General features: G+C 59.5%; 2 protein-coding genes across 4 annotated transcripts; one reads left to right on the top strand and one right to left on the bottom strand.

Moving 5' to 3' along the window:
• Window positions 1-1,222: 1,222 nt before the first annotated feature.
• Window positions 1,223-5,088, top strand: LOC129735272 (myosin regulatory light chain 2A, cardiac muscle isoform-like). 2 transcript variants are annotated; one of them, XM_055700953.1, is made up of 5 exons: window positions 1,223-2,259; window positions 3,141-3,245; window positions 4,455-4,530; window positions 4,613-4,661; window positions 4,772-5,088. In XM_055700953.1, the coding sequence occupies exons 1-5, from the start codon at window positions 2,196-2,198 to the stop codon at window positions 4,865-4,867; spliced, it is 390 nt and encodes a 129-aa protein (XP_055556928.1). In that variant the 5' UTR covers window positions 1,223-2,195; the 3' UTR covers window positions 4,868-5,088. The 2 variants fall into 2 exon arrangements, with proteins under 2 accessions (XP_055556928.1, XP_055556927.1); XM_055700952.1 differs by lacking the exons at window positions 1,223-2,259; window positions 3,141-3,245 and having other exon boundaries at window positions 3,326-4,530.
• A 1,409-nt stretch (window positions 5,089-6,497) lies between these two features.
• LOC129735246 (coiled-coil domain-containing protein 63-like) lies at window positions 6,498-13,887 on the bottom strand. Of its 2 annotated transcripts, XM_055700797.1 has the most exons (12): window positions 13,765-13,887; window positions 12,839-12,928; window positions 12,256-12,419; window positions 11,924-12,113; window positions 10,672-10,791; window positions 10,008-10,189; window positions 9,273-9,454; window positions 8,536-8,756; window positions 8,006-8,080; window positions 7,411-7,603; window positions 6,838-7,035; window positions 6,498-6,655 (listed from the first exon to the last, which is right to left on the bottom strand). In XM_055700797.1, exons 2-12 carry the CDS (start codon window positions 12,848-12,850, stop codon window positions 6,540-6,542), a joined length of 1,653 nt encoding a protein of 550 aa, XP_055556772.1. In that variant the 5' UTR covers window positions 12,851-12,928; window positions 13,765-13,887; the 3' UTR covers window positions 6,498-6,539. The 2 variants fall into 2 exon arrangements, with proteins under 2 accessions (XP_055556772.1, XP_055556771.1); XM_055700796.1 differs by lacking the exon at window positions 13,765-13,887 and having other exon boundaries at window positions 12,839-12,980.
• Between the last annotated feature and the right edge of the window lie 1,058 nt (window positions 13,888-14,945).

Below are 14,945 nucleotides of genomic sequence, written 5' to 3'. Positions count from 1 at the left end.
CTGACATCTGCGATCCACATGGTAGGTCCTTTGTGCGGTGATCTGGCCCCGGTAGGTGGCCGAGGGGTGATGCTGGCGCAGGCCAGCGGTGACGGGCCAGCGGTGACGGTGACGGTGAGCCTTATCCCAAGGATGGGCAGGGGGATGGCAGGCGCCACACCAAGGGACAGCAGCGCCATCAGGTCCTGGGGCTGGCCAGGAGCTGGGGCCCAGCTTCAGCCCGGGGCACAGAGCAGAAAGACCCTCATGGGGACCCAGAGGGCCACTGCCGGAGCCCTGCTCCCATCCCATGAAGCAGCATGGCCCTGTCAGCTGTCACCAAGCGGAGCTGGGTCCTGGGGTCTGGAAGACCCTGGCAGGGGCTCCCCTGCCTACCCCGTGCCCCCTGCAGCAGGGTCTCTGCCTCCTGCAGCCGAGAGGCCAGGGTCAGCCCAGCGATGCCAGCGATGCCCGGCTCTGCCTGGCCCAGGGAGGCAGGAGCCATGCTCCGTAGCGGGGCACCAGCTGTTCCAGCCTCTGTGCCGTGCTCTCCCAAATGGTTTGAAGTGTTGCACAGCACGGCAGCCCATCACCGCGGCTGCTGTAACTTCATGGCAGCCTGCCCTCTCCCTCCTACCCTTCTCCCTGTCTCGCTCCTCCCTGCACCTCCCCCTTCTGCTCCTTTCCCTTCTGTCCCTCCCATTCCCTGCCCTCTCCCCTCATCCCTCTTCCCCTGCCCCTCTCCCTGCCCTCGCCCCCCACACTGCCCTCTCCCCCTGCCCCTTTCTCCCTGCCCCTCTCCATGCCTTCTCCCCTCTCCCCAAATTTCTTCCTGCCCTCACCCCTCTCCCTGCCTTCTCCCGTCGACGCCTTCTCCTCTCCCCTCTCCCTGCCTTCTCATTTCCCCTCTCCCTGCCCTCCCTCTCCCCCTGCCCCATCACATCTCCCTGCCCTGCCCTCTCTCCCCCTGCCCCCTCCCCTCTCCCTGCTCCCCCATCACCCCCTGCCCCCTCCCTCTCCCTGCCCTTCCCTCTTTCGCCCTGCCCCCTCCCTTCTCCCTGCCCTCCCATCTCCCTCTGCCCTCCCATCTCCCCTTTGCCCCCTCCCCTCTCCCTGCCCTCCCATCTCCGCCTGCCCCCTCCCCTCTCCCTGACCCGCCAGCGCCCAGGGACCAGGCAGCGCCCGCACCGCGCCCGCTACAATGGCGCCACCTGGCGGCGGCCGCCGCGCTGCAGCGCGTCCCAGCGGGCCGGGGCGGGGGCGCACGGGGGGCACTGCGGGGGCTGGGGCGGCACCCGAGCGGGACACTAAGGGACAGGGGGGCGCAGGGGGGCACAGGAGCGCAGGCTGAGCCGCCTCGGGGGGCACAGCGCCCCTCCGCCTCCCCTCGGTGCCCACCGCAGCTCCCGCAGCGCGTGCACTGAGCTGTGCCTGGCCTCAGCCCTCGGTGCCCCCGGGTGCCTGGGTCCCCCCACCGGCCACGCTTCTGCCACGGCTACTTATTTTCAGGCACATGCCCCCTACAATTAGCACATGCGCTTTAATTAATTTGCCTTTTTGACTGCTTTGCCCAAATTATCTCGACTGCGGTGCGTCTGGGCGTGCGCATGGCAGATAACACTGCTATTTCTGGCTCGGGAGGCCAGCACAGCTGCATCGTCCTGGGGCCACATCCCGCGCCCAGCACGGGGCACATCCCTGGGACAGGCCACAGCCCAGGGATGGGGGTATTCTCCATCCTCGTCCCCGTGACCTGCCTTGTCCCCAGCCCAGCCGGCCCCTGGTTTTGTGGGTGGCAGCTCTTCCCCAGACCCCTGAGCTGGGCAGATCCTCCTGGTTATTGCCGCAGTCCGAGTGAAAATGGAGCTCAATCAGGCAAAGATGCTAAATTAAGTCTGTTTGGAACAAGCTGTTAAACATGCAAACCTTCTGAACACGAAGGAGAGATGGATAAAACCCTCCCAGAGCTCCCAAAGATGCTGCCAGCAGAAGGGGGATGCAGGGAGGGAGTGCAAGGAAAGGGAAGGATGCCCCCAAGCCCCCCTGCAATGGCAGCCTGAGGTGCAGGGACGTGGCTGAGGGCACAGAAGCCGTCTGTGGCAGAGGAGATGGCCTCCGGCCACCAGCCAGCACTGGGACACATGGGCCAACCCCACAAGCCCCCTTGGCGTGAACTCCAGGGACAGGGTGGCCACCGGCACCAGCTTTAAAACATCATGGATCAGAACCGGGGTGGCTTCGTCAACAAGGCAGATCTGAGAGACACGTTTGCTGCACTCGGTGAGCCCCCTTTTAGGACCTTCCCCAGGAGCTTCAACAACGTTAGACTTACTAAGTGAGAAACCAGCTGTGAGCCCCCCTTTAGCCAAGCCCCGGCAGTTAACTGGATCTCCTGTTTTGCTGGAAACTGCCTGATCCAAACCCAGTTCTGTTAGGGAGTGAGATCCCACGCCGGGTGACTCGGAGCAGCTCCTGCAGCAGCGGGTGGTTTATCCCGTAGGTACCAGAGAGAGCCAGCTCCTGGGTCACACAGCCAAATGCTCCCTGCCTGGCTGTGCCCGTCCCACAGCATCCCTGGGTGTACGGGCGTTACAGGGATTGACGGGGTTTGTAGGAAGCTCTGAAGTTGCAACCTTGGCTCTCCCGTCGTGGAGGTCAGCACGAAGCAGCGATGGGGCTGGGGAGTCCCAAAGACACCCCAAGCTCAGGGAAGAGGACGCAGGCATTCAGTCCTGTTCGTTTCTGGCACTGGGGGCCAGGGGGAACCACAGTGCTGGTGGGTTTGACCCAAAACAGCTTCTGAGGAGGGCTGAAGGAGGCTGATCCATGGGGCCGTGCAGGAGGGAAGCGGCACAGCTCAGTCCTTTGCAGCCTTCTTTGCTGTGATCCTGCAGCCCGAGAAACCAGAGCTGGACATGTCCAGCCCACCCACCCTCAGCCAGCACGTTGATTCTCCCATCATCGCTTCTGCTACTGCCATTCCTTATCAAAAGTGGCTCCCCAGGGCTGTGCCGCTTCCCTCGGCTGGGGGCAAAATCCTCCAGGGGAAGGCTCCTGTGCTGTGTCTTCTAGCCCCCAGTATGTAGAGCGGAGCGCAGAGGTCTGCATGAATTTGCAGCAGGACGTGGACACACAAGTCGCCCAACGCTGCTCTCCCCTAGGACGCCTGAATGTGAAAAACGAGGAGATCGATGAGATGATCAAGGAGGCACCCGGCCCCATCAACTTCACTGTGTTCCTCACCATGTTTGGAGAGAAACTGAAAGGTGAGGGGGCACCCGGGAAGCTGGCGGGGTTGGTGGGCACCCACACCATCACTAATATCCCGTCCCACGTGGGGAGGCCACCCAGCTCCCAGGATCTCCATCACCATTCCAGGCGAGACCCATCAGAGACTCCTTGGAGGCCTCAGATGGGAGCTGCTCAAGGAAAGGCAGGTGGCACCGACTGCCATGCTGCGGTGTGCAGAGCTTGGGGAGTGGGTCAGAGCAAAGATGCCTCCCACGCCACGGCCAAGAGGTGACACCTAGGGACAACCCGGGGATACCTGTGAAATGATCTCCCTCACCCACCCCTCCCACACCCTTTAGTGCCACCTTCTCCCAGTTGCAACACAGGGACCCCCCCCCAGAGACAGAGGCTTTGTTGGGACTATAACCAGCAAGAACCCCTCTCCCCAAGAGCTCCAGTCTTTGTCCTCCAAATCGTGGCCTTGGGCACTACCCCCGCCTCCCCATCCCAAGGCACCACAGCTAGGACAAACTCAGCGCCATGTACCCTGAGCAGCTGTCCCCAGGCAGGTCCCTGCACCCCAAAACTCGTGCCAACCTGCCATACCAACAGTCCCAAAGGCAGGGCTGGGGCTGCCCATGCAGAGAGCTGGATCTCATCCCATGTCTCCCCAGCCGCTTGCGGGGGAGGAGCAGGTCCCCATGCCTCAGTTTCCACAGCCGTTTAAAAAAACCAACAGGCTGTGCTGCTGCTGTCCCTCCAGAAAAAAGGGGCCAGGAGATCTTGCAGTGCCTCTGAGCCTGCTGACAGCAACGGTGCCACCAAGTGCCACCCTGGCAAGGGCCCTACCTACAGCATGGGTTTGACCCAAGGGGCCCATCCAGCTGCACCCTGTATCACTTACACAAGCCAAGGCACGCAGCCCCCCGGCAGATCTGCAGAAGGCTACGAGGCCCCACGAGTCTGTGCCTGGAGCTCTATAAATACACCCAAAAGATTAGATAGCTGCCGGACGCCAGGGCGGTGGTGACACCGCCTGCTCTGTGGGCACACCATGGCCCTATGTCTGCTCCTCTACATGCCACCACCCACGGTCGAGGTCCCAGCTGCAGGGTCAGCATTCCTGTGGGCCCCCCACTTCCCAGCCTGGCCCTCACCTTCTCCCCAAAGGCTGGGAGAAGCAGGAGGCTGCAGCTGGCTTCCTCCACCGCCACCTCCAACGGCTGTGGCCATGTCACCCGCAGGTGCTGACCCGGAGGAGACAATCCTGAATGCATTCAAGGTGTTCGATCCAGAGGGGAAAGGCCTGAAATCTGCCTAGTGAGTAAGGGGTGCCTCGACGGGGGGCAGGGGGGTGTCCTCACCGAGGCCTCCCTGGTGCTCACCGTGCTCTTGTTTGCAGCATCAAAGAAATGCTGATGACGCAGGGCGAGAGGTTTTCCCAGGAAGAGGTACGAGCTCCTTCCCACCCTCCGCCAGCCTCCTGTGCCCTCCACCCCGACAGACCCCCAGCCACAAAGCCCTTCTGCGCTGCCTTTTCAACCCGTTTGTTTCCCGGCAGGTCGATCAGATGTTCGCAGCCTTCCCTCCGGACATTTCTGGCAACCTGGACTACAAAAACCTTGTCCACATCATTACGCACGGTGAAGAGGACTAGCCCACGCTCGGCACTGGGGCTGGCAGGATCACCTCTGTCTGGGGTGCACGGGGGGCGGGGGGACCCTTTACCTCTCCCCTTGGGGAATGCGTCAATGGCATCCACATTAAACTGCCCTTGGCAAGAGGAAACCCAGCCGCTGGTGTGAGCGGTGCTTGGGCTGGCGTGGTGTGTCTGCGCAGTGTGGCTGTGCCCGGCGGGAGCCCCCGCGCCCTCCCAGAACCCCCTGCCCCAGGAATGTCCCTGGGGACAGAGACTCTTTGGCAGCCCGGTAGAGGGGACAAACTGAGGATTCCTGCCTGCTTCTCTCCCTTCCGTGCAGGGAAGCACACGGGAGCCACGGGCTGAGTCACAAGAGCTGTGATAATCCCTTCCTCATAAGCTGGAGTGCGTGGCCAGCTCCTTCCCAGGGACTCGGCAAACCCAGAGATCCCTGGAGGGCAGAAGCACGAGACAGCGCTGGAGGCTGCAGCAGGGCTGTGTTTTGTAGACCTGGTGTTGCTTACTCAGCTCTGGGGTGAAGGGGAACAGAGGAGGTGCTGAAGGTGAGCAAAGGGCATCTGCGGCCCAGGTTGCAGGGTGTGGCCAGTTCAAGGCGATGAGCAAAATCCCCAGCCAGCACATTGCTCCTGAGGTTGTGCTTTGCCGTTATCCCGGAGACTCTGATGAGCTAACAAGCCAGCCATCCAGTTCCAGGCTAATTCACAGCCAGACGGACAGGCTCTGAGGATGCATTTACTTGGAAATGATTTTCATGGCAGAAAGCAGAATGTGGCACTAGGTAAGAAAAATCACAACCGAGGGCAGAGCGATGCTGGGAAGGCACTGAAGCCTGAGGCTCCCAGCGGGGCTGGGGGAAGCTCCCAGGGATTTTCATCCCATTCCTGCATGATCAACAGCTCCGTGGGATAATAACCCCCACCTCTCCAGGGATGAAGCTGTCACTGTCTCGGTGGCCCTGACTGTCTCATACTGCAGATCCCTCCTCTCTGGTTCGCTTCTCTTCACCCTCAGCAGAAATAGGGCCAAAGCTCCAGTTTCTAGTGTGTCTGCGCAGTGCGGCTGTGCCCGGCGGGAGCCCCCGCGCCCTCCCAGACCCCCCTGCCCCAGCCTCCCGGCCCGTGCACATCACCCTCGCGTGCCCTCTCCTCCCCTTGCCTCCTCGGTTCCCAGCGTGGCCCAGCTCCCAGACCCAAACAGGCTGTTTCACGCAGGGCTGCTGGCTAGCAGCCACCTGGTCCCACCAGCCCAGGACCAGCGCTGAGCTCAGCTTTCCTTCAGGCAGCAGAGAGCTGCCGGCTTCTCCCAGCTTAGCAGGCAAAGCCCCGTGAGCCCGCTCTGCATCCCCCCGTGGCCTCACCAAGCCCCTCGGGCAGGCATGGTGCAGGGCAGGGACTGTGGTCACCATGTCCCCGGTGCACCACTCCCGCGATGCCCAGCTGCGGGAAGCGCGTGGCGTTGAGCAACGGCAACGGCCCCCCCGCCGGAGAGCAGCTGTTCCCACCCCCGGCCATGGCTGCTGTCAGCAGTGGGCCAAGCCGTGCCGAAATATCAGCCGGCAAGCTTTTGAAGCCCGCAGAAGGTGTTGGGAGATGGAAGGATGTCCAGGGCGCAGAAGCAGAGGGGCAGCTGAGGAGCGGAACTGTTTATTTCATCCCTCCGTGCCGGGCTCTCACTCCTTGAGGCTCTTGCTCCCCTTCTTGGCGGCAGCGGCAGCGTGGCCCAGCTCCTTCTCGCAGCTCTGGAGGACCAGCTGGTGCAGCTGCCCGTGGCCCAGCGGCACCTCCCCTGCCCAAGAAAAGGACACCCGTGTCTGCCGGCACAGGCCTTATAGATGTGGTGGGGTGGGACAGGCCGGTGGGGATTGGCTGGGGAGGAGAGGTGGCAGCGGGGGATTGGCCAGGCGGCCATGAGGGGGTTGTGGATTGGCTGTCTGCCTGGCCGTAGCCCCTCCCTCCCACCTCACTCACAGGCGGCGATGTCGGCGGGGGTGCTGTCCAGGGCGGGGGGCGGCGGGCAGAGCCGGGCCCGATCCATCACCCACGGGAGGCTGGTGGTGCCCAGGAGCGGGCTGGCGAAGGGCTGGGCCGGCTGCGAGCCCTCAGCCCGCGTGTAGCGCAGGACGCTCTCCATCAGCAGGAGCTCGTTGGTCTCCTTCTCCACGAGACCTGGGTGGGAGGGAATGCTGTCCCACAGGGCCCCTCCACCGGGCCCTGCCCAAACGCCGCCCCGGCGGTCTGCTGGGCACAGGACCCATGGATTCCCCCCAGGCAGTGCCGTCAGGCTCCCCAGGGGCGAGGGGTCAAGGCTGGGTCCCACACCCAGAGCCAACATGGGGGCCTGGGGGGTCCACCGGGGTGGTTCTACGTCCCGGTTGGCTCCTGAATTTCCTGGGGATTTGGCATCGCAAATTCCCATTAGGGACACCCGTGCATGACGGGGTGGGGGCAGGAAACCAGCTCAATCTAAACACGGGGCAAGCAGGGGGTGGACAGACAAGGTCTGGGCCATGTGGCAAGCGAAGGCGGGCAGCCCTGACCCACCTAAAATCCGCGTCAGATTCCCATCCGTGATCTGCCCATTTTCTCCAAGCTGCTCCGTTGTCTTCGTAGCATCGCCACCGATTACTTCCAAAAGGGCCTCCACGCCACATTTGATCTGGCCCAGGACTCTGCTGCTCTCTTTGCATCTCTCTTCGCACCAGTTGGCTTCCCTCGTGGTTTCCGCTAGTTTTTCCTATCCGCAAAGGTTTTGCCAGGTGTCACAACAGCCCCCTGCTCGCGCCCCCCCACCCCCAAGTCCTGGCCAAGTCCAGTCCGGACACTGGAGGCGGCCCAGGAGGGGCTGTGGGATGCTCCCATCCCTGCAGGGGAAAGGCTCTGTGAAGGGGATCCCAAGCTCCCCATGCCACAGCCCAGGCCCCAGGTGCCAGAGAACCAGGGCTGGCAGAAGCCCTGCAGTCACCCTCTCCTCATGCACTGGGAGACAGGGCTGCCAAAGCCAATGCAGGGCCCTTTTCTGCCCATGCCTCTCCAGCCGTTGCCCAGAGCGGTGTTGACGGGACCACACTCGCTAGGACACATGCCGGGACACACAGGCTTCTGCTGCCCTGGCAGAGGGAAATCCCGGCTGCCATACCTCCAGCTCCTGCAGGACATGGAAGTTGCCCGTCTCTGCGTCCTCCCGGTCCATCATAAGGGTTGTAATTTCGTCCTGTGTAAACACAAGCACATGGAGGGCATACTGGCTGAATGCTCACCAGATGTGCCCAAGAGAGGCTGGGGACCATCCCTCCACCCTGGGAGCAGGGACATCCCACTTGACCCCTCTGGGGACCACTGTCCCCAGGGCAGGAGGACAAGTCATGACCCCCCTTCTCACTCCAGCCAGCCCCACTCAAGGCTGAGGCAGCTCTTGGCCCTCCTGCATACTGCTGGGTACACGGTGGCAGCACTGAGACACTTTTAGCTCTGAGAACACAGCCTTCTGTCTGTGGGAGTTCTATTTTGGGCTACCGCTTTGCATTCCCCTAATCCCACCCGTGTGGCAGGCTGTGAGCTGGGCTCCGCTGTGAGCAGCGAGGCCGGACACATGGGAGAGGAAAAAAACCCACGCCAGCCCCAAAGCACCAGCTGAGAAAGGGCAGACATGAAGAGCTTGGAAGAGACCTGGACATCCTTGATCCTCTGCTTCATCTTCTCCATCTCGTTCTTCAGCTCAGTGATGTAGATGAAGGAGGCAAAGTTCTTCCCCTCCTTTTCGATCAAGTTATCCACCAGGCGGTCAAAGTTCCCGTCCTCTGCCAGCTCCAGCAGGCGCCTGTAAGCCACCTCCTGGCTCTCGAAGCTCTCCATTTGGCTCTGCTTGGCCCACTGGGCTGCCTTCAGGGCTGAGGGAGAGATGGAAAAAGAGGCCTGGCTGTGCGGTGTCCCTGCAGGGCTCCCTTTGCAGAGCCTTTCCCTGCAGGTGCCCTGAGGTTTGGCGTGGGGCCTGGGGCCAGAGGGGCAGAGAGTGTCTTTATTTCACCCAAAACTAAGCAGGGAGCTCCCTGTCCTCATGGGAACGGGGCAAACACGGTGGGATCCTTCCCCAAGAGGACAAAAGGAGCCATAGGGGCAGCTCCCTGCCTCCCCACCCCTCCCTCTGCCCCAAGGGCACCCCAAGACACATGATGCTGGGTGCTTTCACTTGGTTATCACTCTTCATCCTTTCCACTTGTAGGCTGAAGGCTGGGTGAAGGAGCCTGCAGGCAGGGGACAGGTCCCGCCTTTGGGGTGCAGAGCTATGGGGAGAGGTCCCGCCTTTGGGGTGCAGAGCCATAAGCTTCTATACGCAACCCCCTTGGGCAACTCTGCCAACTCCTGGCTTGTGCTACCAGTTGCAGGTATTCTCTCTCATCTGGTACCTTTTCTCTTTTTGGCCACTTCCTCCAATTCCGAGCGATCTCTGCACTTGGTCAGCATGAAGTTTTTCAGTTTGTTCTCCTTTTCTAGGGCACGCTTCTGCTCCTGCAGCTCAACATTGCGCTGGACTGTGTCTTCTATGTGTCTTTTGTTCAAGGCTGCAATCCTTGCCAGAGCCCCCATCCTGAGCACAGAGAGCAGCAGGTTACACCACGGGAAGGTATAAGGATTTGTAGTCCTGCCCATTCCCATGCATCTCTGTGCCTGGCCGAGCAAAACCCCCGTGATGCTGTGCACGCTGGCCGGCTCCCATGCAGATGCAGCTGCGTTAGCCCGAGGCCAGCAGCAGCTAACACAGCTCTGGCTGGGGGTTTGTACTCGGACACAGCACCCAGCTGTGGCAGCCAAGCTCACTTTGCCTGGAGCTGGCTGGTCTCTGCTCCAGGTCTGCTGCACCCTCCCATGCAGGCGGAGATGGGACTCGGGGGGGAAAGAGGCTGCTCCATAGGGCAGTTCACCACATCCTGAGAAACATCTGGCATAGGCGGAGTAAACCCCCCTGGAGGTACCGGTCTCCCTGCACTGACCAAGCACCAAAGCCTTAGCACCCAGCTCTAGACAACAGCGGGTGCATCCTCTCTCTGAAGTTGCAGATGGCCTCTCTTTACATCGACACCCGTCGCTGGCATTGCCCACCAGCGCCAAGTTTGCCACAGAGGGTTCACAAGGCCACGTACCGCTGCTTGTAGCCTTGTGTGCACTGCTCAGCGGCAGTGTTCATCCTTCTCCTCTGCTGAGCCAGCTTCTTATGGAGCTTCAAGGAGAGCTTGCCCAAAAGAGCTTTCTGGATTTGCAGCTTTTCAATCTCTTCTCGGAGCTCTTTGTTTCTGGACAGGATGGTATGGAAATGGACGGTGACCTGGGGAGAGGCAAGCAAAAGGTTTGAAGCTGGTGCGGGACTTGGGGGCGTCAGGTTTCTGCTGAAAGACCTTGACCACGGCTGGGACAAATCTCTTCTCTGAAGTTGCTCCTGTACTATCCCCCTCCCCAAGACAGGGGAGGTAACAGCAGGCTAGGCTGATCATGGCACAGACCAGGAGCTGGTGGTGTCCAAGGCAAGGTGGCTGCAGGCAGCTCAGGTTTATCACTAAACAGGTGCAGACCTTCAGGCTTCTTGGCATGGCCCAAGTGCTGCATTTGGCTCACCAAGCTTGAAGGAGCCTTTGAGATACTCTGGGAGCAAGCAGGCCAGAGGAACGAGCCAGCTCCTCCTTTATGCTGTTTGTCTCAACCAAATGCATCTGCAGCATTACACTTGGTCCTGGCCAAAAAGGGGGTTGCACACAGGCCCCAGTGTGGCCCCACACATGGTCTCCGGAGGTCTGCAAAATGTTTGCTTACGTTGTTTAGATGCAGCTCCAGTGTCTCAATCTGCTTTTGCAGCTGTTTGCTACTGTTTGCTTGCTTCGCCTTCACTGCCGCCCGGTTTTGCCTCGCCATCTTTTTTTCCAGCTCTAGTATCTGCACGTACAGGTTAGAAAAAAGAAAGAGAGGGGAAAAAAAAGTCAGTATAATCTCCACCCCTACGTTCTGGACTCTTGGCAGGACACTTAGCCAAAGAAAATACCCTGTTGACCTGAACTACAGCAACCATGTCATTAAGGAGCTCACAGTTACAGCGGCAGCTTTAATCCCAAGGGATCCCACCCTGCACACTCAAGAAACATACGCTGTAACTAGGAATGGGTTTATTTTCGTGTGGCAAAGGAAACGCAGCTGCCTCTGGAGGGAAATTCAGCAGGTGCTGAAGGCGGCACAGCAGCACTCTGTGCCGAGCAGAAGAGGCAAGGAGGGTGGCTTTTTGGTAGGGGTAGAGTGCTGGCCAGACAGGGGTCTGCGCAGCACTCCCTGGGAATGAGTGGAGGAAAACTTTTGTCAGAAGTGGGCAGCTGCCAGAGGAAATAAATCCATGAGAAGAGCGAAGTAGTTGGAGAACAACGAAGCCGGGGGCAGGTGGGAGAGGTATGACTCAGCCAAGAGATCCCTGATTGAAAGCTAACCCTGTTGCGGAAAACTCTACAGCACATCTAGCACCTGCAAACCACCTGAGCATGTTCCCTGGCTTCCGTCATGGGTGGCTTGTCCAGAGCAGAAAGCTGCAGGGACCTGTCACTTCTGTAGCCCTGGGTTGCCCTGGGCATGCCACCCCACCACTGACCAAACCCAACCAGACTGTCCTCAGGAGAAGTGATGGGACATCCCTTAGATGTTGCTGCTCCTCTATTTCCCATGTCTCAGGCAGCACAACTGACTGTTCCAGTTTTGTCTTTTTTTTTTTTACATGAGGAAAAAAAAAAACCCTCAAGGGACAAGCAGAGGGATGTTGTGTGACCCCAGGCAGGCGCGTGCCGTCAAAGAGCAGCTGCAGAGACCCGTGGGACAAGAAGGTGGTTGAGAGTCAGACCTTACGTTTCCAGCCAGTGCTGACTTGAATGGGAGCCTGGCTCTGCCCGCTTGGCATTGTCTTGTGGTTTTTGCCAGGAGGCAGCATTATATTCCAAAGCCTGAACCAAGTGCGTTTTACATAGGGTTGACTCTGTGACTCTGCACTGCTCTACCGTGCTCAGCCAGGGAACGCTCCAGATGCTCTTACCTCCTTGTCCAGCTCCGCTAACAGGGCTTTTCTGTCTTTAATCAGGGAATCACACTGATATTTGGTCTGCAAAAGGCCTTGGAGCCCCGTACAATTCCTCTCATCCCGCATCCTATTTCTTGGGGATGGGATCTGGCTCGGCGTTAATAACACCACTTTGCGTTCTTGAGTCAGCGACGCTATTTCTTTTCTGTAAAAACACAACGACAACAAATGACCTTTAGCACATCCCACCTGCAATACCGGAGCAAGTCCTCACCCCTCCTCACTTCAGCACCGGGGTCCCCAGATCTCGGCATGGAGGAACTTTCCAAACACAAAGCTGCACTCACTCCTGAGCCTGCATTTGCTGCCTCACGTTGGCACCGTAAGATTTCCTCTTCTCCGCTGCTCTCTGAAACTCTCTCTGCAGTCTCCTGAACTCAGCTTCAGACACCTTTTTTTTCTCCATCGCGGGCACGTCCAAAACCTTCTGCTCCAGAGAGGGCTCTCCCCACTGCCACAGGGAGGGAGAGCTTGGTCACTTGAGCAAACACGACCAGCAGCGGTAGACAGCAGAGCTGGACACTGGGGAGCGGGTGGATGGCACCACCACCTCCAGCCGTTTGTCACCACCTTCAGCTCTTCGCTGCCACCCAGTATTCATGACGTCACAATATGCCTGACCACCCAAAACACTGAGTCATCCAAACCAACTCCATGAGAGCTGCCGAGCCGCCTCACAGCTTCGTGCCCAGCACAGGAGGGCTGCAGAATTAGTCCCCCCACCACCCAACACTGCTGGCCAAAGCAAGCCTGGCTCCCCACCGCCTGCCCGGCTGACCGCACCGCCACGTTTATTTCTGCAGGGGAGGTCCCCGTGGCAGACCTGCACCTGCAGAGAAGTTCACCTTGGGTTTGTGCTTCACTTTATACCTTGGAGTCCATCGTTTCTTCCAGCTAACTCTGCTGGTTGCTCTGCAGACGCCTCGGGAAGGGGATGATGGAGCCTCTGCGGGGACAGACCTGCTTCCCAAGGGGAGAAATGAAACGCTGGTTAAGGGGGTGTTTGTGTCCCCCTGCCCGTCCCTCAGCACCCGCTCGTGTGTTTGGCACATGAGGAAACCATCACAGACGGCTGCGCGATGAATAAAAGGAGAGCATCCGTAGTGATGTCATCGCAAAACACACTCCTCCTGTTGAGTTTATAAGTAGGGGAAGAACAGATGGTTTGAGCTGTTCCACCCTGTCCAGTACCTGGGTTTCCACAGAAATCCCGGCGAGGCCAAGGCCCCCCATGCCGGCGGGCAGAGCCCCCGGGGAGCGTAAGTGGGGGATATCGCCTGGATTCAGCCCCTGTCCCGCCGCAGGCAGGGAAGGCGCTGGGGCTGACCACGCAGCCCTCACCCCCACCGCTGGTCCCCCCCAGCCCTGCTGCAGCCCCCCGGGCTCCCCTCTTGCCCCCAGCGCTGCTCACCCCACCGCAGGGTGCTGCGGTTCCTCTCCAGCCAGGGGATGGGACCACGGTGGCAGTCAGATATTCCCAAAGAGCAGCCCCCTGCCTCCCACGGGAAGTGCAGGAGAGAGGAGAGCCTGGCAGGGAGCCAGCCCTGCTCCCTGCCCCAGGCTCTGTGGAACAGGCACTGGCCCCGTTGCCAGGTCCCACCGCAGCATGGATGGGGTCTCCATTGTGACTGTCACCAAGGGGGCGGCCGGGGCACCCCCACCCACCCCATGGGCAGCACTGGGAGCCCACGCGAAACAGACCCAAGTGGTTTCCGTGTCCCACAGCCAGCCCTGAAGCATGTGCTCCAGCATCTCCCTGGCTGCATGTCCACAGCAAGCAGAAACCCACATTTTACCCGTTCTTGCTTCCCTTTGCTGCTCTCTGAAACTCTCCCTGCAGTCTCCTGAAGTCGGCTTCAGACACCTTTTTTTTTTCTCCATCGTGGGCAATTCCAAAACCTTCTGCTCCAGAGAGGGATCTGCCCAGGGCCACAGGGAGGGAGAGCTTGGTCACTTGAGCAAACACGACCAGCAGTGGTAGACAGCAGAGCGGCAGGGTTAGAGACCTTATCCTCCACATCACCCCTGGTCCAGAGGGATGCCCAAGGCAAAGGATGCCCCAGGGCAAAGCAGCAGCTCACAATGGCATGCCCAAGCTGTGAGGACAAACCAGAAGGGAATGCAGGGATCAAGGGTGATTCCAGCCACAGATCCCTCCGAATCCTGTCCTACCGATTTGCCACAACGTTATGTAAGAGGAGCTTGGCTCCTGAAAACCTGCCAGGCTCACGAGCAGTGAGCAGCAAGGAGGAGGTGAGAATAGAAACAAATAAATCAGCACACGTGGCAGCTACCTCCACAGTGGACCACGTTTTCAAATGCTGCGTGTAAGCAGAAACTCCAGGTGTCCAAGAGCTGTCAGTGGGCTTGTTCTGCATTTTCAGGAGCGTAAGGGGAAGCAAAACCTTGATCAGCAAAGCCACCGCTCTCTGAACACTTGTTACCTGTCCCAGGGCTGGGAAGGCTTTGGTGCAGCAGCCTTTGGGAAGCCTGCAAGCACCTGCATGGGGGATTTCCCACATATTGCATCTGCATTTCAAAATCCCCAGCAGAACAAAGGAATCCCGGGGGGAGTGGAAGATCTCTTTCTCGCTCCCACATCTTGTGTTCAGTGATACGCCTCCCACTGGGGTCCACACAGGCAGAGCAGCCTTTGGACCAACAGCAAACCAACAGACCTTCATCTTATTTCCACTTTCCACTCCTCTGGCAGCCCTCCTGGTGCTCCTTTTTCATTGGTTTTAATTAGAGAAGCAGGTCATCCATGAAGCAGAGTTATGCTGGGGTAAAATCAAAGGAAGCAAAGAAACCAGCCGCGTCCCAGGCTGCTAATGTGCATTTCTGGCCAATGCACTGAGGAACATCCACAAAGTGTTTTCTTCAAGCCATGTGAAGCTGAAGCTACACAAAAATATCCCACTTCATCTTTCTGAGAAGCAGTTGCCTCTGCTTGTCTTGCAAGGTCTGCTCCACACCA

The sequence above is a fragment of the Falco cherrug genome, chromosome 1, assembly GCF_023634085.1.
Source record: "Falco cherrug isolate bFalChe1 chromosome 1, bFalChe1.pri, whole genome shotgun sequence".
Taxonomy (NCBI): domain Eukaryota; kingdom Metazoa; phylum Chordata; class Aves; order Falconiformes; family Falconidae; genus Falco; species Falco cherrug.
Note: the sequence above shows the minus strand (reverse complement) of the source record. Positions and strands in the feature narration are given on the sequence as shown.

Coding starts and splice junctions, on each gene's coding strand:
- LOC129735272 (XM_055700952.1), top strand. CDS start 4,265: ATGGCCCTATGTCTGCTCCTCTACATGCCACCACCCACGGTCGAGGTC. Junction 4,531..4,612: donor AAAGGCCTGAAATCTGCCTA/GTGAGTAAGGGG, acceptor TCTTGTTTGCAG/CATCAAAGAAATGCTGATGA. Junction 4,662..4,771: donor AGAGGTTTTCCCAGGAAGAG/GTACGAGCTCCT, acceptor GTTTCCCGGCAG/GTCGATCAGATGTTCGCAGC.
- LOC129735246 (XM_055700797.1), bottom strand. Junction 12,114..12,255: donor CAGCAAATGCAGGCTCAGGA/GTGAGTGCAGCT, acceptor GTGTTTTTACAG/AAAAGAAATAGCGTCGCTGA. Junction 6,656..6,837: donor CCCCGCCGACATCGCCGCCT/GTGAGTGAGGTG, acceptor TTTCTTGGGCAG/GGGAGGTGCCGCTGGGCCAC.